Below are 19,799 nucleotides of genomic sequence, written 5' to 3'. Positions count from 1 at the left end.
CCGCTTCTTGTGTCGATCCAGTGCTCGCGCAGCGCACCGCTTGAGCCCTTAGGAATTAAAGCGTCCCAGAGTACCTGAGTCAACCGGCTGAAGGGAAAGTGGATCCAGCTGCTTGCTGTTTTGCGTCGATTGCCGTCGCGCTGTAGTCAGCTGTCTGTCGGCAGCTGTAGCTTCCGCTTCTGTTGCTGCTACACGGGACTTCGCGGCGGTGCAAGAACACGCACTACCCACTTTGGAGCCAGATGGTTCGGAATCCCTGGTATTTGAAGCCTTTGGAGTGTGAAGGTACACCAGTGGCAGAGTCCTGCAGGAGCAGCTAGGCGGCCAGCGAGCGGCACTGCGCACGGGCGTCGATTGACGGGGTCCGGAGCGGGGATTAGGGCTGCTGAATCTCCAGCAATTCCAAAACAACATGAGCACAAGAAGTGCAAAGAAAACACCTTAAAGGATAGACAAAAACGAGGCAACTCTCGCTGTTCCAGCTGCAGCTCACGGCGCCAGAACGGCTGTCGGCTGGGGAGGCCAGGCCACCGCGGTGCTGCCTGACAGGGCAGCAAAGATAGCTGTTGCTGCTATGCTGCACCTTCGTTGGTTCTTTCTTTTCTAAAATTAAGCTTTATTCACGGAAGGAGGATTCGTTAGCAAAGAATAAACCAATGAGCTTCTTTTTGCACGTTCCTTATGTGGGCACGTGTAGAAGCATGCCGCCGTAAATTCGAACAAGCCGTTTTCAGAGAAACAGGGAACGGTTTGAACACATATTACTACATTAAGAGTCTCTGGCGCTCTTAATTTGCATAAATCTACTAGTAAAAGGACTTTTGGGGGTGTCTGAGGGTGAATGGGCTACTGCAGGCCCTTCTGTAATAGATTGCGAGGAGACATAGAGAGTGTACAGGCATCGTACTCGGCCGTGAATGATTCGGGTGTCTGTGCACCAGCCATAGACACTGTGCAAATATTGATGTCCATAGAGAAGGCTTCATGATGTGATAAAAAGAATGTCTTTCTTGTTTACATTTGAAGGGCATCGTGTACAGATTGAGCACTTTTCTGATGTCTGTACGGACCAGCCACAAAAGAAGAGCAGTAGGGGCTGCATATATCTCTATAAGTTGCTACCAAAAAGTCTCCAAAGAGCCTAGGTCCACAGAGGATCAGATAACTATTGGCGCGGCGATAGGCAGATTACCTCCTGTGCCCCACAGGCTATGTGCCAAATGTTTCAGTAAAACCGTAAAACCGCATCGTAATGAGTCCCAGTCACATGTCACCTGCCAATAAAGCAAACTAGAGGAGATTTCATGTCTTCTCAGAAACAGACCAACACGAAACGAAATGAAAAGAAACTAATGGACTTGTTGCTGCAAATTGTTCCCACAGCAATTATAATGCGATCAACATGAAAGAACGATCTTTTGCAGTAAGAGGGGATAGTCTAAATCGGTTGGAGCACCTTACACATATGTATACAAACGAGCCATTGAGCGCTTTATTCAAGTTTTCTACTCTATCCCTTTGACCGTATGCGGCATTCGCCAAATAATAACACAGCCTTCTTCATGGCGTGATTTCCTTCCTTGATCATAGGAAGTAGCAGCTAAGCAAAGAAAAGGCTTACAACTACGAAGTCAGACTGCAGCTAGTGCAAACATCAGAATTTCGATTTTCCACGTCTCCATTAACGTTGCACATGGGGGGACAGACGCCACACGCTACCGAGTAGCTGTTCTGCTTCCGTACAGCACTTATCTTACTCTAACGAAGGAAGAAATCATGTAAAAAAAGATTATTAGGTTGTGGATTTTTGCATGGCTTCAAGGAGAACCGTTGCATTTAAAGTCGTGGGAAAATGCGCCTAAATTCTGTTGCAGCTAGCAATGCCAAGAGAAATAGCTGTAACTACTTGTCCTTGAGACGAGCCTGGCGCAATAGTGTACGCTGCGTCCTTCAAATCTCTGATAAAGGGTTAAAGAAAAAGAGAACTACGTTCATTGTTTAAAGCGGACACCTACCAAGTTTCTCCCAGAATTTGTTCACACATCCACAACCACGATGTTTCGCTGCCGTGCGTTCGCCTAATTAGATGGTTTCCAGTATACACAAGGCGAAAAAGGCAAGTGCTCGTAATCACTCTAGCATTTACCATACTTACTTACCTGGGAGTCCCTATCGTGCTAAAACAGTTTAAAGGAAACATTGGGGAGAAACTTCACGATCGAGAGTTCAGCACGCCTGAACTCATAAGCTCGCAGTGTTCTGTTGCCAGCATAGCCATGTGGACTTCTTGTCTTCCTCTTATGGTTTTTCTGCATGCTGATTCTGGTATTTTTATGCGAAAAACAAATAACTCAAAGAGCTTCATTGGCATATAGCACAGCTGCATAACCTAAAGGTCAGCAGTAAAGCTGGTCTTTTTAGAGTCACTCTTCCTTTCCCAGCATGTAGAAGTGCGTTTATGCAGCTGCAAACCTAATGACACCAAGGTTCTTGTCGTGGTACCAATTCTTTTCACTTGCTAACATCCGAATGGCCCTTACTTATTTGAAGAAGAGGTGCGGAGTGATGAAGGTAGGACGATTCTGACCTGGTTTCCGTTGCTTCCACATAACTCCTCTCTGCAGTGTAGAAGAAAGAAGAATCTATGCTTGCCCCGCCTAGCCGGGGAGTCTGATATACGCTTGACCTGCACGCTGCTATCGGCATATATAGAACACATTCCTTCATTTTTAATGCTGGGAACTTCTCTGGACCACGCACCCTCATTATGGGGTACTGGGTCCAGTGGCCCCAGCAGGGTAGCACAGGGACAGTCGCCTATAGCAGACATAATGCCATTGTAGTGTTCTAAATGCTCGGAGAAGTGTAAAAAGTGCTTGCTCGCTCTGTTTCTAGATTACAGTTTTGATTTTGTGTGTGTAGTCGGCACTGTAAACCGGTTCTGCTGTTTCAGAAGCGACCAAGCGATACTTTAAGCTCTTAGCTTTCCTGGTAGGAAGTGGGGCAGCCTGAGGCAGAAGAACACTCCAGCAGCATCTGAAGTCCCAGCTTTACTGTTAATAACCTCTTAGCATATCCCGGCGCGTTCTAACAGCTTTGTCCATGTATGCTGCTAAGACTTCAGTATAAGAGGAAAAGTTATCTGCTCGGGGCCGCATGTGCGCATGCATCTGAATGTACTATTTTATCTAGATCAGCATGCCTACACGCCCAAAGATTGAGAGAGGCGGCAAGGGCCCGTTGGCTTGGTATGCGGCGCATGTGGATCTGGGTTTCACGAATACATGAGCAGCACGCTTCTGGGAGTCGAGAGCGATGTCCCATAGTACACCCAGAAAGACGGCAAGGGCTCTCTACAGCTAGCTGTACACAAGATGCCAAACGATCAGCGAAGTTTTTCGTTGAGACAAAACAGGAAAATATTTGCCTGCAAACCACTCTCTCTGAATTCATCCATCATCCAGCGTGATCTCCTACCGGCCGAGAGACGAGTATGAAAGAAGTTGGTGGAAAAGGCAGCATATGGATTCCGCTAAGAGAAAATGGTTCCATCAAGCCCCGGGTTTGAGGGACACACGCAGCTACTGTATCGATGCAGCCCCTGGGTGTTGATAGTTACCGGCAAAAAGTCTATACCATAAGCTTACTAGCGCTGACTAGGGCTTTCGGCTTGGAGGCAAGTAAATACAATGCAAAAATTATTTTACAGTGCTTAGCTATGTGCATTTGCATAAACCTTTCATCAGGTGCATATAATTCACTGATGTATGGGTAGTTTGATACGTGTGAATGCGCAGACAGGGAATGCCTCTTTTTTTACTCCGCTGCTCTCTATTCTGCCAACTTTACTGCTGTGATACACATATACTGCTTTATTCTTTCGGTAGGAAGGGCTTGCCTTTGGGGTGATGCAGTTCTATCGCGCCTGCTTCATTCTTCCCTGGAATCCGCTCTTGCTGCTGTAATTTGCGAAAATTTTTGTTGTATGTACGCTTGAACCTGTAAGGACCTCTTTTATAGAGTATATACTGATATTGTTCGTACGATTAGGAAAAACCAGCGCTTTCTCAATTATCGGAGGTTGGGAGGCAGTCGCTGTGCAAGAATGCGACGCCTGTAGCAATTATACCCGGTCCCAGAATTGTGGGGATTTCTCAGTCATATCATACAATAAAATTGTATGTGGTGAGCACACCAATACAAACAAAATGAAGATGAATTTGCACAATAGGCACCGGGGATGGTCCTGAGCATCGTTTGAGTTTGCTCTGCACAGGGTTGCCAGGCACAGGATTTCGCGCGCTAAAGCTGTTCACCTAGCTCCGTTGCCGGGGGACTACAGAATAAAGTAAAAGCGTGCGGGCATTTACCCGGAAATGCACTTAATTTGGTGGTAGTTCTCAAAGACGGCTGAGACTCCCTAGCGCCGCCGCCTCATCGGGCTGCGTGCTGCCGCCGACACACGATCTGTCCTTAACTCCGGATTTCAGGCACTGTTCCATAATTCCAGCCTTGTTATGCTATTCTTTTCATTCGAATTCTTTCTTTATGCTCCGGTAACTCCGCAGCCTCTCTTCTTCACCCCTGGGAGTGTGGCAGCCCGCGATGCTCATGACAGCGTACGCCGCCGCACGTTGGACATGAATTGTTCAATGCTTGTCCTTTCCTTGCAACTCTCTACCTGTATATCTCGTAATTATCCTATGCTTTGCATAAACAATACATAAAGGAATCAAGTTCTATCCAAGACTCAGCTAGGACCGGCGAGACAACAGCATACCAGACAGACGGGGGGCCCTGCCACCCACTTGCAACACCTCAGGCGTTCCTCTGCAGGTTATAGACGTTACCTTGCATCGGTTTGGTCACCTCTCCCCCCTGTTTTTCTTGGGATACTTTACTGTTGCATTATTTCTCCTTTTCCCGGCAAATCTCTTCCCAGTGGCTCCCAGACTCTTTTGCATTCAGCTCCAGGCCTCGACCGACCGGGCGAGATGCATCGTCGTATCAGGGAGCTGCCGTTGGAAGCCCCATCACCATAATTTCCTGTCTTTTACTCCTTCCTGCATTCCACAGGCAAAACGCATCCAAAACCCTCTGCGCGCTAAGAAAGAAGTCCCGCGCCATCGTCTGGCACCTGCCAACCCAGGGGGGGGGTCCGATGTTCAACTCGGCATACACTCCCATTCATCGCTCACTGCCTTCCCTTGGCTGTTCCACTCCTCATTTAGGCACGTTTTGCCTTTACAAAAGCTTTTTCATTCCTCTGCAGGCGCTGCAACGCAACGACTCAGCTGCTGGAGTTGGGGTGTAGGCGCAGCTCTCGATATGCTAGCCGGCCATTCCCAACTATTCTCCCCTGACACTCAAAATTTTCGACCCAAAGGCCCCTCACCTCTCCATATGGTATAATAGCAGCTTTTAAAGTTGCTGCACAAGCCTTTTCGCACTTGCCGGGGCGCTTCACTCCTTTCGTCACGCCCCCTTCCGCGGAGGAGGCTTAGCTCAGAACGCACATCAGCCCTATTCAGGAGATCCGGCAAGCGGAGGAGGCCAGACAGTGCGCTGCAGCGTTTTGCTCCCTCCCACAACTTGAGACAAGACGGGAGGCTTGTGTTGATGCTGCAGCTGCTAGGATAATCAGACGTCTGGCACTTGCTTGCTTCCGTCTCCACAGCGGTCTGGTCCCTCTCATTACATCGTATTGCCGTCTTTAAGATGAGGGATCATAGGCTTTCGGTTCCCCTGTGCGCGCTCGAGGTGGCCTCTGCGGGGACACCTGAGCGAGAGAATTCAAGACCGTCTGCCTTCCGTAGCGGCACCAGTAGCAACCTTTCGCTTTTGCTCAAACAGCAAGAGCTTACTGCAACAGCCTGCGGTGACCCGCTGGAGGCAGACATGCGTGCAGGCCGCATGTCCGCTTCGGTATTATCTGCTGGGGCGAATGTAGAGGCTAGGACTGAATGCTGCAGCAAACAGAGGAAAGATGCACCTGTTTCGGGGGGCGGGGGACCAGCAACAGCTGGATCCTCTCTATCTGGAACCCGGCGTAATTCATCTGTGATTCAGGAGAGTGTGGCTCCATCGACCTCTCCTGATGGCAGCTATCTTTCTTCACCCTTCTTTTCCGGCTCTCCCGTTGATTTCCCGGAGACACTACAGCCGCGTGTTTTGTCTGTATCAAGCGATGTGCAGTGCTCGCTTTCCACGCCGCTTGAAAAGTTCTTTGGCGCGATGGAGTCACCTGAAATGAATGGGGGCGCACAAGCTTCCCCAATCGCAACCGTGTGCACCCACCACACGACTTCCCCTGCTGCAGAGGCCTTCCCACTGAATGGCTCAAGCACACAGGAGACAGACGAGGCAGAAAAGTCAAATCAGAGGGGAGCGATTGCGAGGCTTTCCTCCGACAGTGTGCATGGAGGCAGTGCATTTCCCATTAGACCTCACGACAGCACCAGCAGCCCAGGCAAGGAGGACAGAGAAGGAGCACAACACGGTTCCGATTTCGCTATGAGCCATCGTCGGTACAGCAGCGGCGGTAGGGGCGAGAAGCTGCATTTTACAAGTTCAGCAGCAAGCAGCGGTGAGGAAGGGGCTATGGAGGAGGCTTCTGCTGCTCCCCCCGAGTTCTTCCGGTCCAGCTCGGCGGTATCCACAGGAGGAGACACTCTCGTGAGAGGGGATCCATCGTTGTCATCGCCAGCTGATTCTCCGGAAAAAGAGGAGGCCTTAGCATCTGGTCTGCCTGTATCTGTTTCCATCCCATCCCCTCCGCCGCGTTCGGCAGCGCCCCTCTCATCTGCGTCCTCAGTGGCATTCTCTGGGGAAGACACAGGTTCCTCCGATGCGGATCGCTTGCTGGTTGACTTTCAGCTGCTGCTCATTCTCCTGTTTGATCAAGTCTGCAACGTGGTGCCAGGCCTGAGACGCCAGGACGGGGGAGCGTTTTACTCGATGCATGTGCAGCGCATAGCGGGGGGGCCCCTTCACCCCACGCTGGCGAGCTACGCCGACGTTCTGCTGCCCGTCTGCAGTGCGATGAACTTCTTCTCGAATGATAGTGACGGAGGAGGTGGCAGCAGCAGCAGGGAGCAGAAACAGGACAAGTCCGGTAGACAAGAAGAGCAAGAGAGTATTCTCTCGGTGACGTTGCGCTATTTGGCGCGCCACGGGACGATCCCCGCGGCACCCATTGCGGAGATGGTGTCAAAGTGTCCAGCAGCAGTTTTCATTCAGGTGGTATCTGCGCTGGAGTGTATGTACAGTTTGCAGCGGATCCTCGCGCCTGGGAAGGCGAGTTCTCCCCCAAAGCCCTCCGAAGAGTTGGATCCAAAGACTATTTGGGGTGACGCCGTGGCTGAGATGGAGAAGGCCGCAACTGTCTTAGCAGAGGAATGCATGACCAGCAGTCCTGCGGCGTGCATGCCATCTTCTGAGGAGGCTGAAGATTCCAACACGCTGCCTTCCTCTTCTGGTGGGCTGGCGCAGCCACCCAAGCGTCCTCGTGCCTTAGCAGCAGAGCCTCCTTTGGTTTCCAGCAGACGGCCAAAAAGCGCGGGGAATACGATGCCGATGTTACAGGGAGAGGCGCATGTGGAAACTCGGGCAGTTTCCTCGAATGCTTTGGGAAAGCCACCCGTGGGAGATCTGAATGCGGCCTCTTCCTCAGTTTCCTTGTCTCTAGCACCTCAGGGAGGGCTGCCAAGCAACGGAGTGGCGGCGGATCCGCGAGAAGGGGGAGTGCCTCCTGCGTTTATTCCTGCCAGTGTGAACAAGCGACGACACCCCAATATCCAGGCAGAAATTTTGAGCTCCTGCTGCCCGGAGCGGCTGGCGCAGAGGGGCACACGTCTGTTGGGGGAAGTGCTGCAGAAGCTGCAGAGCGAGCAGGCCGTGAAGCCTGCACCACCTCACAAGAATACCTCTCCTAAGCAAGCCCTTCTCAATGGATCATCATCGGCGGAGCAGCCAGAGGCTGGGAATTGCCACTTGGAAGCAGTCGGTGCCGGTGCGAGCTGCGGAGGCAGTGCTGGCTCGGGGCCGATGGCTGAGGGGGAGAGCGACTCCGTGAGTTCTTGCAGCGTTCGTGCCAAGAGAAAGATGTCTGGGGGAGGCGAGCAGTCGTTGGGGGAGGCTCTGGCACAGCTTGCGGCGTTGCAGCAACAGGTTGCAGTGGCCAGCGACCCTTCTGCAGCGCCTGCAGCAACCCCTGAAGCGGAAGAAACTCAGGGAGACGCTGCCTCTGCGTCAGATGGCCAGCTGAAGAAGCATGGCTATGGACTGCGGCGGAGCGCTGCCAAAAAAGGCAGGAAATCCTTTGAAGACGGCATTATCTTGCCTCCTCGAGGAGGGGGGGGGCGCGGGAAGCTGACTCCCATCAAAGGGCACAACCCGCAGCAGACACGTGGCCGAACTCCCGCGCTGCTCTCTCCAAGCGAAGGAGGGTCGCAGCAAGATCCAAGCACCACTTCTTTGCCTCCGAATTTGACGGAGCAGCTCATGAAACTCGCAAGCGGTGCAGAAGGGGATTTCCCGGCCGCTCTGTCCTCCACCATGCGCGGCGTGTTCTTCAACAGATCACTGAACAGATGGGTGTGCACGTGGTCGAGAAATGGTAAAGAATACCAACGCTCCTGGTCCGCAGGTAGGCGACAAAGACGCAGGCACGGTGTCAGTGCGGAGTTGGCCTTTTTAAGACCGCAGCAGGAGTACAGATTTTGTCCAATAGGGGGCACCCTCTGCGTTTCCAAAAAAAGAAGTGCTTACTAACGGCGGCGTTGAATCCTCTGTGCCCTTTTAATTCTATCGTTTTCACTTTGGCGTTCGTTGTGCCGGCAGCGAGAGCGACCTGTTTATCCATTTTCAATCCTTTCTGGCTGTGCATTATGTATCGCAGGAAAATACGGATACGAAACGGCGCGCGGCTTGGCGATGCACTGCCGCCTCGAGAAGCTGCTCAGTGGGGAGGCGCATACACTACAGAAGGGCATGTTGGCGGTGTTTAAGCCCATTGTGAACTCCCCAGCTTTGGCGCACGCCACCTCCACGTCCCCCGCAGATCCTTCTGCCTCGACTTCCGTCTGCAAGAGCGAAAGCGGAGAGGTGGGAGGGGAGGAAGCCACAGTTGAGCGGAGACGGGCCGAGGCTCAGCGACCTCGCATCTCTCCGCGGCCTGCGAACCGCCTGGAAACTGGCGCGTCTAAAGAAGGCGATCTGGTTGGCAGCATGAAAATGGATGCGGAATGTATCGCGAACAAGCCTGCAGCCGCAGCAGCAGCAGAGGGGGCTGTTGTTCTCCCTAGAACTCATGGGGCAGGTTCTACTTACAATGATATGCTGACACTGATGAGCCAAGCGATCCATCGAAAACCTGGCGCATTTACGGGAGGCAGTGTAGGGACAGCCGGGGAGAATGCGCAGGCTCGGGAAGTTGAAGGAATCAAAGAACTGGCGGATCCGTCCGTTGGAGAGCACTTCCTCGCGGCTGTTGCTGCTGCGGCCGCAGCGTGCGATGTTCCTGGTTTTGAAGACTAAACGTCGAATCAGATGAGCCATCAGACAGTAACAAACGTGAAGGCAGACGCACAAACGGGAAATCATACACTTCGGCCCGTTGTGTCAATCTTCCTCTGCTTTTCTTCTACCGGAGGTTTGTGTCTCGGATTTACGGATTACGAATGGCTCTGCCAGCTGCCGTGCGCTTACACGGCGTCAAGAGAGACAATGGGCAACAAGCAACTGACGGGGCCGCCTGCAGACCACCGCACTGCCACGGCTTGATGGTTTTTTAAAACGTTTTTGACATCACGTCTGGTGGGTGTGCTGCTGCTGCTCGGCGGCATAGGTTTCTTGGGGAGAATACCTCCACCTACTCCTTGTTTGGCAACTGTGCAGTTGATTGCATGGGCCAGGAACATCAAACAGGAAGAAAGGACAGCGATTAATAAAGCAAGACCTAGGCTATTTTAAGATCTGCACGTGCATGCAGATCACTGGAGCTTCGCATATCCCTCCTTCAGCTATTTCATCTGTGCGTTACGGTTGGTGGCATGCAGCGACTGGCGCGACTTCAAAAGGCAGCCCCGCCGTCGCTGCTACACCTCTTTGCGGCTTCGCGATGCTGCCTGCGCAGTGCTTGTACACCCAGAGGCACTGTCTGCAGACTTGTGTGTGCTCAGCACCTTTCCATATCAGCGCTAATTCAAGGCACCCGAGACGCATCAAGTTCTCGCTTTACACGTGCCTGGGCCGCTCCGACCATTTTTCTGCTTTTTGTTTTGCGGCAGACCCTTGAAAGTAAACAATGCCACCCGTGAAGCACGGGTACGATGCTCGAATACACTCTAGTAAGACCCTCATGAGCCTTTCTTTCTTGCATTGAGCCTTCAAATAACGAGTACTCAACTTCGGAATTGTGTCATATTTTGATAGCTTGTAGGGTGCTACTGCGTATAGATACACTACGCGTCCAACCTTCATTCCCCAGCCTCTCCCATTTGCCTTGCACCGCGAACAACATATTGACTACAGCGGTAACAAAACAAAAATCAGTTCAAATCAACGCGCGTCACGATGCGCCAGTTGCTACACCAATGCAAGCGCGGGGCTGGCCACTCCCTGCAAAAATCTTGGCCTGCGCCGCCGAGGGGAATGTGCACCCAGCAGAAATGGTACACCATATTGTTGCCACTCTGCAAAATCGAATACGGGGTCGACGTGTGGCGCACTCTAAGCTCACGCCATGCAACGCATGAGAAGTGCCCATGCAGATGTCCAGCAACCCGCAAAGTTAAGTGGTGCAGCAAAATTAGACAGCGAGCTTCATTTGCGGCTGATAAATGGACGAAACATCCATCACAGACTAAGGATCCAGCTCCCTGAATGCTCTCGCCGGCAATATACATATCCAAGCAGCCGTCTTCTAGGCTTCTTTCAACGGACAGCGAAGTCCCGCCGTTCCACCTTCGTGGGCTCATAGGGCATCCAGCCGTATGCTGCTAAGTCTAGCCACTATACAGGGGAAGCATGCATAAAATGAACCGCGTACACTGCCTGCCTCTGTGTTGGTCCTCTGCCACAAGCCTGCCCGCTAGGAAAGGATGCATATTTTCATCCTTGCTTCAGCCGAGACGTAGGCTGCGAGAGCCACAGAAGGAGAACGCGGTGTCCGCTGCGGAGGAGCAATCACGTTGCTTCCATACATTACGCTAACTTCGAAGAAGAAACACACCAACTCTCTCCTACTTGGTTTCGCTCTACTGATCAAACTCGGTCGCCTTTGGCTTTTTGCTGTTGTAATTATCAATCGCAAGCTTCACGGCGTCTTCGGCCAAGAGGCTGCAATGAATTTTTACCGGCGGCAAATTCAAGTGCGCTGCAGCGCAAAACAGATCGCTCAATTCGCACTGCACAAATCTTAGTTACTCCGCCAGGCAGACAACAGACGGTGCCTTCTTCTCCCTCTCCCCGATCAATCCATCTGTATACAGAAATACGACTGCGTGGTTCTCCCCTCCGTCTGCCTCTCAAACTACGCAGGACGCACATGCGATATCGGTGTTGCGAAGCTTCAAAGCTTCTTCTGTCGTCTTGCCCTTTATTAGTTCAGTCGCATAAGACGAAGAGGCAATTGCGGAGCCGCACCCAAATGTCTTGAACCGTGCGTCGGTGATCTTTCCGCCCTCTACCTTCACCTGCAGATACGCATGAATGCATGCAGATGCAACTTGATGCAAACACTTAGTTCACCCTGTCATTCAGTGACGCTCTATATTGTGGGTTCCTGCGATAAAGCGATGAAACTTCCATCCAAAGTCTGACCGGCGCGCAATCACGGGATCCTCCACAAGCACATACACAACTAAGCGATGCGAGTGCTCTACTACTCTGTTCTACCAGATTCTCTTTATATGCATGTACGGCAGCCGTTCCTTTCTAGTTGTTCTCAAACCGCCACTATGATAGCCACGTGCACTGCGCTCGAAGCTACCTGGTTTGCCTCTCGCTGCCCTCTACGTCCCCAAATGAAGCAGGCGTATATCCCGTGTACAGAAGCGAAACAGCAAGAACAAGGCCTCAAACTTTCATCATCTTCAAACACGCACCTGCAGCTTAATGACGTCACCACAAGCCGCCTTCCCAACGATGGCAGTCCCCACTTTGCCCTTGTTCGCAGGGTCATTCATGTCAAATGAGCCTGCAGACACGAAATAAAAAGACGGGAGAAGCCATAGGAATAAATGAGCAGATGATGCTTACCTCCCGACAAAGGGATCATCAGAAAGTCTATCTCGACCGCACATGAGAGCACGCACAGTCCACCGCCCTACACATATCAGTGTAGTACAAAACGCCACCACCACTAATTGAGAATTGTGAGCTCCAAGTGTTCAGATGATGCCCAAGGGAATCAAGCAAATACAGGAAATTCCGATTGGATGCGCTTAGGAAATGACCAGCTAAGCCGTTTCCCTTCTGGGGTAAAACACGATACCATTAATAGCCTCCTGGGTTTTCGCATCTTTCTCTCCCCATACTCCAGCCTAATTACATATATATATGCATTAAGTGATCCATATTCCCTCTACGTGCCACGGGTCTCTTCGCACCAGCATTTCTCGGGTTGAAGAAGTGGTCGTGCACTTCTTTGCTATAGCATCGCATTTGGGAGGCGCGGCTGGAGCGGGAAAGAATCGTAGAGGGCAAACTGCCCACGAAGCTCTTTGCAGCTCTGGAGGGTATCATTTTGGTTGAGTAAGAATGCAGAATAAGGGTGACAGGTAAGCCGCGGCGCAGGAGTTCGGCCAGTGTTTCTACGGACGGAATGCACGACGAGGATTCCCGCGCAGGGGAGGGAATGAGCAGGCTCGGAATTGGGACTTCTCTGAAGATGTTCAAAGAGTGCAATAATGCTATCGTGCCGATGGGAAGATCTCTGCGGAAAAGTATGGGAAAGCACAGGGTGCGGAAACTGCCGCGATGCCCCTCTTCGAGCGACGTTTGGCTGAAAGGCGCGAAAATGGTAGCTTTTTAGTCCATTTGTCGATTGGAAGAAAACAAGATGGGATTGTCAGATGTGCTCTGCGTAGATGAACAGATAGGGTCTGCAACGTCTGTCCGAGGCATGCAGTGCCGCTGCGCGCTTGCGCAGGCTCCTAAGCGAACTCGATACTCGCGCTGCAAGCGGTGCACATAAACCCGGAAACTCTTGGGTCACAAGAGGCAATTTCGGCGTTTAGCCTTAGCTGCGTGCAGTATTTGCAGCCCAGTGTAGAAGGATGCCTCCACAGTGCCACAACCCTGGCTGTACGTGCCTTTGAAGACAACGATGGAGGCAATAAGTTGACATTCGTCTTTCTGCGTGAACCGTTCAATAAAGGGGTACCACCCGACCCCTTGGCTCATCGAATAACAATTGTCTAGTTGTAGTGCACGTGAACGTGCAGAGGCTGTACTCGGTGCTTCGCAGCCAGGTTCAGTGCATGCAATTCCGACAATGGAAGTTAGAGGCTCTATTCTTCCATTTTACACATCTATCCACTAAATCACACCTGAGCAGCTGCCCGCTACAGCACTCAGCGCGTCAAGCGTGAGCTGCACTGCCGGAGAGTACATACAGGGGTCCCCAAGTGGCCATTATCTAAACTTGAAATGCACGTACTACCTGCTCGGAGCCCGCTTTAGCGGATTCTGCATTCATGGACTAGTTGGCATTTTGGCTTCAAGCCCTCGATTCGCCTGCAGGCCTTCAGTACTGTTAAAGCCTCTCCGCTTACTCGGTTTCTCGGTTATGATTGGTGTAGGGGCCATCTCGCTTGTGCGTGGGTTCGGTTTTGAATGTTCGTATAAGACTCTACTTAGGTCTTCGTTGGGCCACAGCTGACTGTAGACTCCAAAATACACTAATAGAAGATTCTTACCTCTGAACAAGATCACCCACTTTCTCACTGCCTGCGCCCTTGAGAGTTCCCGACGTGAGAGAGAAAAGACACTTACTCTACGCGTAACTGCGCTTTCGAGGCACTCCGAGCTTTGCGAGCTAGTTGGTTTGTGCAACTAGCTCACAGTCACACAATATTGCGTTTTGCGTATCGTGCTCACAGTGCTCAGCAACAGAAAAAAACTACGAACAGACTAACCAGTTGGTCATTTCTCCACTAATTCTTAGTCAAACGTAGGTAGTGTAGTACAAAGGGTGTAAGTGTGGTTTACCCCTCCACATTTTGCATGCGACGATGCAGACTGCGTCCTAGGCACAGCTAGTTGCACCTCTGTGGTCCTCTCCCCTTCAAGCCTGGGGTTTAGTGATTTCTGCACGGGAGTGAGAACAAGGTTGTACGTCGAGTGGATGGAGTCTCTTCTATATAGTCCCAAAGTTACTATCCGGCACGTTTCCCAGTCTAATGCTCCACCTAAGGTCTCACTATGCAGACGCCTAACACCAGACTTTATAAGAAAATGAAGAGAAAGTTATTCAGTGCTCACGCCAAAAGTGCCCCCGCTTTTCTTCTCCGTGTAATTCAGAGTTCCAAAATAGGAGGGAGGGACAGCTAGTGTGCGACTTAGTGCACTCTTTATGCTAATGAATCATTCACAGCAAGTTGCAGATAGCACATGGGGGTCAGCCACACCTAATTGATTCGTATTGTATGAAGTTAACTTCACTCTGCAATTGGTGTACGACAGATATGAGTAGCCAAGTCAAATAGCCAGTTCTGTACCAATTGTTGTTTAACGTTAAATAGTGTATGGCAAGGCGCCACAGTGTCGTTTGCTTTCTACAACCAAACGAATTTCAAGGGGAAGAGGAAAACTCATGGCGCACGCATAGTAGGAATGAAAATGAGAGAAGCGCCTAAGCAACAGTGAGAATGTGAGGCTTGATATGGATTTTAACACAAAAGGCCATCACAAAGAATGCACATCATGGGAAAGCAGGTGTTAACTCTGCCAGATCACGCATTCAGTAGTGTCCCGTAGCTTCACCCGTTTCGAGGGCTCCAGGCCACCCACAAGGAGCCTTTTCGACCGTCCGGGTAATTTTCTGCAATATGTATATGCATGATTCGCACTGTACACAAAGGATATTTGCTCTTTCAATTCCAAGGTGAGAATGCATTTTGTCGCCTACAATTCAAGGGGGACTAGTAGGTCCGATTTGCAGTATTATACCCCTCCTTGGGCTTTAAGGTATATTTTTTTGTCGTTTCAGTCTTTTGCAGCTGACAATCATAGCTGCCTGTTGCTCCGACCAACAGGGCAAGTGGAGCAGCTTGACAAACAAAGCCCCATGTGGGCCCGAAGGTCCCCAACAGTCATTACGTAGCAGAAGAATGTAGCAGCCGTTTTTATGGCTCTGCTGAGGGATGCATGGAAAATCCCCGTTCTTCACTAAGGCACATATGAGTTCCGCTACTACATTAAAGTGCAAAGGTACTTCTTATTGCAGCCTCCACGCATAACCACTAATGGCTCGTAGAAGACCCAGTGGCTGCAGATGAAACAGGCATTAGAGTGAATAGTTGCTTGCTACAATAGGGAGATACTTCAACGTTTATGGGGTATTCAATGTGTGCGGATTTCGTCAGCGGCATGACGAACCGCTCAACCAATGCAGCGAGAGCATCGACATTTGAGTAACAGACTGCGGCTAGGTCTACAAGCGTGAGCCAAAATCATTCGTGGTAAGTTTTGGTGAAAGCACATGTATCAACGGTCCAATCCATGCACCGAAGACATTGACCCTTCTCGGTGGCAGCACAATAGCCGCATCGCAAACACTCTCCAAATGAACTGTAAATGCCAATTCAGCAAGATTCTGACACTACAATGCCTGCAGAACGATATTATAGCGCTGTGCCAGTGGCAGATGCGATGACCAGTGCACTGGTGGGGAGCTCACGTGAAGTGCATAGCCACCCCATCCCCGTGAGCAGGGGCGAGATACACAAACGAACATATTTTTCTACGCAGATAATGCTGAGGTATTGATGATACGGGGTAGAGATAGTACACAATCGAAGACTGCTATGTCCCTCTGCCAGAGCTGTGGCTCTCGCGCTGCAGGCAAATACAGCTGTACTCACACAATGTCCGTCAACTGCTTGCTCCCTTCAGCAGCACGACTTTTCGATGCGGAAGAAGGCCTTCAACACGTCTCCAGAAGGCAAGGTACACCCAAAACGCGCTCCCCAGCGTCACAGCACAGTGTGCGGTATTTGAGACCTTGAGAACGCACATTAAGCCCCCTTAGAAAAGGGCAATGCACCAGAACTGCCAATGGGAGAGTGGGGTGGTGCGGGACGAAAGAAAAAGTACTTCTTCGATTGACCATAAGCTTTCTCGCGCGGAGCTTCCCGTCTAACTCTCTTCCCTGTTGTCCTTTCCTCTTACTCTTCGCGAACGGCCAAGCAGACGGCGAGCCTATTTGAAGTGATTCCGAGGCTATTAGAGCCACCCATTGCCTCATCAAGCGTTCATGGCTCTCCCTGAGGGCGCGTTGAATTTACGAGGAGAAGCAACCCTCGGAATTCAGGAGCACGAGCCATCAGAGCACGAAGCTTGCTCAAGGCTTCTGGTCGGCTATATCCGGGTGTCTGTCCGCGTTTGCGTGCAACGCAAGACCACCGACTTGCTTCCTACGCATCGAGCACCCATCATCCGCCTGCTTGGCTGCAGCTACCAGCGCTGCTGCGGAGCTAAGGCGCACTCGCCCGACCCTCCGCATTCGAAGATATGTCTCGGAGGGGTTGGGTTCCGCGAAGATTCCTCCCTAGGCCCCACTCCAGCTAAACCAGCGAACGAGTCCTGTGAGTCTAGTCCGGAAAGTCGTTCTTCGGGGCCTCCACCCACAACCTGAACAGTGCCTCGCCGTACGAGGCCGCTGGTACTGGCTCTCCACGAGCTGCCTGCCTCTACATCTGAGCTTGAAGGCGACGCCGCAGCCCCGCCGTCCGACTCCGCTGCAGTTGAGGCGCTGTCCTCTGCTTTTGAGGGAAGATGGGGAGTAGATTTCGCCACTACAGGCACTAGCGGGGCCTCCGCAGTCGCCGGGATCATCCATATAAGGCAAAGCGGTAGCAAATTAGACAGCGCACAGATGACTGTGAGGGCGGACAGCCCCGTAAAGTTCGTCGACGAAATTCCCAGGGCCTATATGCAAAAATCAAAATACCCAACAGAGGATGAGGTGATATCGAGAGACGACAGGAAAACCGCGAGAAGCCTCCGAACTGAACTGCAGACGGGGTCCTGGCGGGTCATAATAACCGAAAATGCAATTGCGCAACGGTGAGAATGCAGAAACACACCGCATAACTCTGCTTGCAGTCCGCCCGTAGACAGGCAGGAAAGGGAACGACTGTGTGATGCACTTAGAAGCGATGGGCACACATGACGAACACAAAGAAACGGGGAGAACACGGGTGAACTCGCAATAGTGCTGCGAGTTTCAGCAGTGCACGGCACAAGAGCGCTGCGTACCGCCGTTAGCCCTGCGGAGACAAGGGACCCGAGACCCAGCCCCAAGTTATAAGCGGAAAGAAGAACCGAGTAAATCGTCGACTCGAGGCCCGGGGGGCACAAACGCGCCGCCAAGACCAGAATAGGCATCGCCTGGAATTCCCCTGCAAGACAACAAGAGAGAGATCACGAGTACCCCCAAAATTAGTGCACCCAAATGCGACAGGGTAAACACTTTTCTCTCTCCCGACGGACACACAACAGTGCATTTCTCCTTTCAGAGAACACAGCTAGCTTTACGTGCTCTTCTCTCCGGAAACCGGAAAATCGGTGCAGTTCCGCTTTAGGCTTAGAAGAACAATGTTCAGTCTTATCAGTTCCCAGGAAAAATTCCCAATTAAGTTCCACCCCAAAAGAAATATCATGAAGAGGGAGCGCTGTGTGCGACAGTTCCCTCCACATGTTGCAGTTCTTCCCTTAGTGTCCTGTTTGCAACTAGGTGTGCTTACCGACGAATTCCATCAGTACAGTGTCTGTCACGACGAAAACTGAATCTGGAATGCCAAGGGGTACATTCCATCGTTCAATTCTGTATGTGCACACATGCACAGCCACGCCACGGGGTCTACGAATCTAGCGTCACAGAAACGGTTACACTGAAATGCGTGCACTAAAGATTTAGAGGGGCAACTACTATGACAACGCCCACCACTGGCACGGCCAGCATGCAGCACAGACCCCCCCTCCCGATGTTTTCTTCAGAGCCTACAGAGCTACAAAACAGTGTCAGAAGAAATGTGAACACAAGTCTAATGTAGTGAAAAACAGGTGCACAGAACGTCAGTGTAACAGATTCTTTGTGCCTGTATCCAGCCTCTTTCAACTTACACAACAACTGGCAGGAGGCAAAACGGAGTTATTGCCACTGTGGAAACAAAGAGCAGCTTGCGAATGGAAGTGGTGCTGCAGAAGTGCATGTAGACCAAAATTCCCAGCAGAGACGCGATGCTCTGAAAGAGTGCCATTCTCCCAAGAAGCTCGGGACCAAAGTGCAGCTCGTTCGTCATGAAGTAAAACATGATCGAACCCGCGGAAGGAGTCGCCTGACACGCCAAACAAAAAAGGGTGTAGAATATACAAACAAAACGAACAAGTTTCGTTCCATACTACATCGAAAAAACGTTCGTCTTTAGAATATACCCGCAAAAAGTGAGCAAATGTAGCCGTCGGTTGGACTCTCGTTCGGGGATTCATATTTTCAGACTGTTCCTGCGCGAATCCTCTCCCCCCTTACCATCATAATAAATATAAAGAGAGTAGAATTCAGAAGCGTTGGCTGCTTGAGAACCTTTATGAGTTCCTTAAACTGCTGCTTCACCGGCAACACCTTTGCCTGGGGCTCTTCCAGCCAAAAGTTCGCAATGACGACGGCTGCTGGTAGCGCTGCTGCGACCACGAAGACGTACTGTTTTGCCATGATGGCTAGGAGCAGCCCGGAGAGGTAAGAGACAGTGGCGAAACTGATTTTCCGGAAGGCAAAAAAGACTGATACAGTGCGTGCTGTGCCCTCTTCGCTTGCGTCTCGTCTGCCTGCCTCAACAACCAGAGCCTCCCCAATGACATTGCACACAGCGGAGCCCCAGAAATACAGCAAAAGAAGAGCAGTGGTTGCAGCCAGCGACTTGTATCCCCCCAGGCCGATCCCAAGTGTAGCAACGATGCACATAGAGGCTCCAAGGAAGATGTAAGACTTCCTTCTATAGCCGAACAAGGGCATGTTGTCTGCCATGACAGCCCAAAGAGGTTTGACTGTCCATGGGAGCCTCAGGGACCCTAAGACCAGTGCTAGCAGCGCAGGATCTATTTTGAAGTCGTCCTTAAACAAGTAAAGAATTGCCAAATTGCACAACACCTCCACGCCCTGGAGCATCGCAATCAACGAGCTAACCACCCGGGTGGTAAAGGGTACAGGTTTCAGCTCTGTCTCCTGAGCTTTTTCTAATAGTGTCTTTGATTCCTCTGATACCGCATCGCCTTGTGCCGACCCTGCACACGGTTACAATCAGATACGCACAAATACACTTGTTTTGCAGGCACGTGTTTGCAGGTTTGTTGGTACTCAGTGACGACGATCCCCACTTCTGTTCATTCGCTGCTTTGCACACTTTCAATGAACTCGATAAACAGTGGACTCAGGAGGTATCTGAAGGACGTACGTAACTTGCAAGGCCTCCTGTGAGCCCACATATTTACATCCTCCGCCTCCACAAAGGGCATGTTCAACCCTGGCGCGTTTTCCATCTTGACAAAGAAGTGCGAGACGTGAGCACCGAAGC

General features: G+C 51.3%; 3 protein-coding genes across 3 annotated transcripts; 1 reads left to right on the top strand and 2 right to left on the bottom strand.

Moving 5' to 3' along the window:
• Positions 1–5,718: 5,718 nt before the first annotated feature.
• Positions 5,719–9,537, top strand: LOC34617870 (mucin-19). Its single transcript, XM_026335742.1, has 3 exons — positions 5,719–6,586; positions 6,737–8,647; positions 8,900–9,537. Exons 1-3 carry the CDS (start codon positions 5,719–5,721, stop codon positions 9,535–9,537), a joined length of 3,417 nt encoding a protein of 1,138 aa, XP_026191527.1.
• Positions 9,538–11,258: 1,721 nt separating this feature from the next.
• Positions 11,259–12,747, bottom strand: LOC34617869 (iron-sulfur cluster assembly scaffold protein IscU). Its single transcript, XM_022731219.1, has 4 exons — positions 12,612–12,747; positions 12,108–12,199; positions 11,549–11,696; positions 11,259–11,377 (listed from the first exon to the last, which is right to left on the bottom strand). Exons 1-4 carry the CDS (start codon positions 12,745–12,747, stop codon positions 11,259–11,261), a joined length of 495 nt encoding a protein of 164 aa, XP_022587825.1.
• A 3,933-nt stretch (positions 12,748–16,680) lies between these two features.
• Positions 16,681–19,764, bottom strand: LOC34617868 (folate-biopterin transporter). Its single transcript, XM_022731218.1, has 6 exons — positions 19,680–19,764; positions 18,758–19,509; positions 18,352–18,566; positions 17,973–18,052; positions 17,485–17,627; positions 16,681–17,154 (listed from the first exon to the last, which is right to left on the bottom strand). The coding sequence occupies exons 1-6, from the start codon at positions 19,762–19,764 to the stop codon at positions 16,681–16,683; spliced, it is 1,749 nt and encodes a 582-aa protein (XP_022587824.1).
• Positions 19,765–19,799: the final 35 nt, after the last annotated feature.

Source organism: Cyclospora cayetanensis, unplaced genomic scaffold (genome assembly GCF_002999335.1).
Source record: "Cyclospora cayetanensis isolate NF1_C8 unplaced genomic scaffold, CcayRef3 CcayRef3_contig_8, whole genome shotgun sequence".
NCBI lineage: Eukaryota > Apicomplexa > Conoidasida > Eucoccidiorida > Eimeriidae > Cyclospora > Cyclospora cayetanensis.
Note: the sequence above shows the minus strand (reverse complement) of the source record. Positions and strands in the feature narration are given on the sequence as shown.

Coding starts and splice junctions, on each gene's coding strand:
- LOC34617870 (XM_026335742.1), top strand. CDS start 5,719: ATGAGGGATCATAGGCTTTCGGTTCCCCTGTGCGCGCTCGAGGTGGCC. Junction 6,587..6,736: donor AAGTTCAGCAGCAAGCAGCG/GTGAGGAAGGGG, acceptor AGGAGGCCTTAG/CATCTGGTCTGCCTGTATCT. Junction 8,648..8,899: donor CCAACGCTCCTGGTCCGCAG/GTAGGCGACAAA, acceptor TATGTATCGCAG/GAAAATACGGATACGAAACG.
- LOC34617869 (XM_022731219.1), bottom strand. CDS start 12,747: ATGATACCCTCCAGAGCTGCAAAGAGCTTCGTGGGCAGTTTGCCCTCT. Junction 11,697..12,107: donor GTGACGTCATTAAGCTGCAG/GTGCGTGTTTGA, acceptor GCGTATCTGCAG/GTGAAGGTAGAGGGCGGAAA. Junction 11,378..11,548: donor TCGCAACACCGATATCGCAT/GTGCGTCCTGCG, acceptor TTTGCGCTGCAG/CGCACTTGAATTTGCCGCCG.
- LOC34617868 (XM_022731218.1), bottom strand. CDS start 19,764: ATGGAAAACGCGCCAGGGTTGAACATGCCCTTTGTGGAGGCGGAGGAT. Junction 18,567..18,757: donor TCTTTATATTTATTATGATG/GTAAGGGGGGAG, acceptor TTGGCGTGTCAG/GCGACTCCTTCCGCGGGTTC. Junction 17,628..17,972: donor TGTACTGATGGAATTCGTCG/GTAAGCACACCT, acceptor GTTGTCTTGCAG/GGGAATTCCAGGCGATGCCT.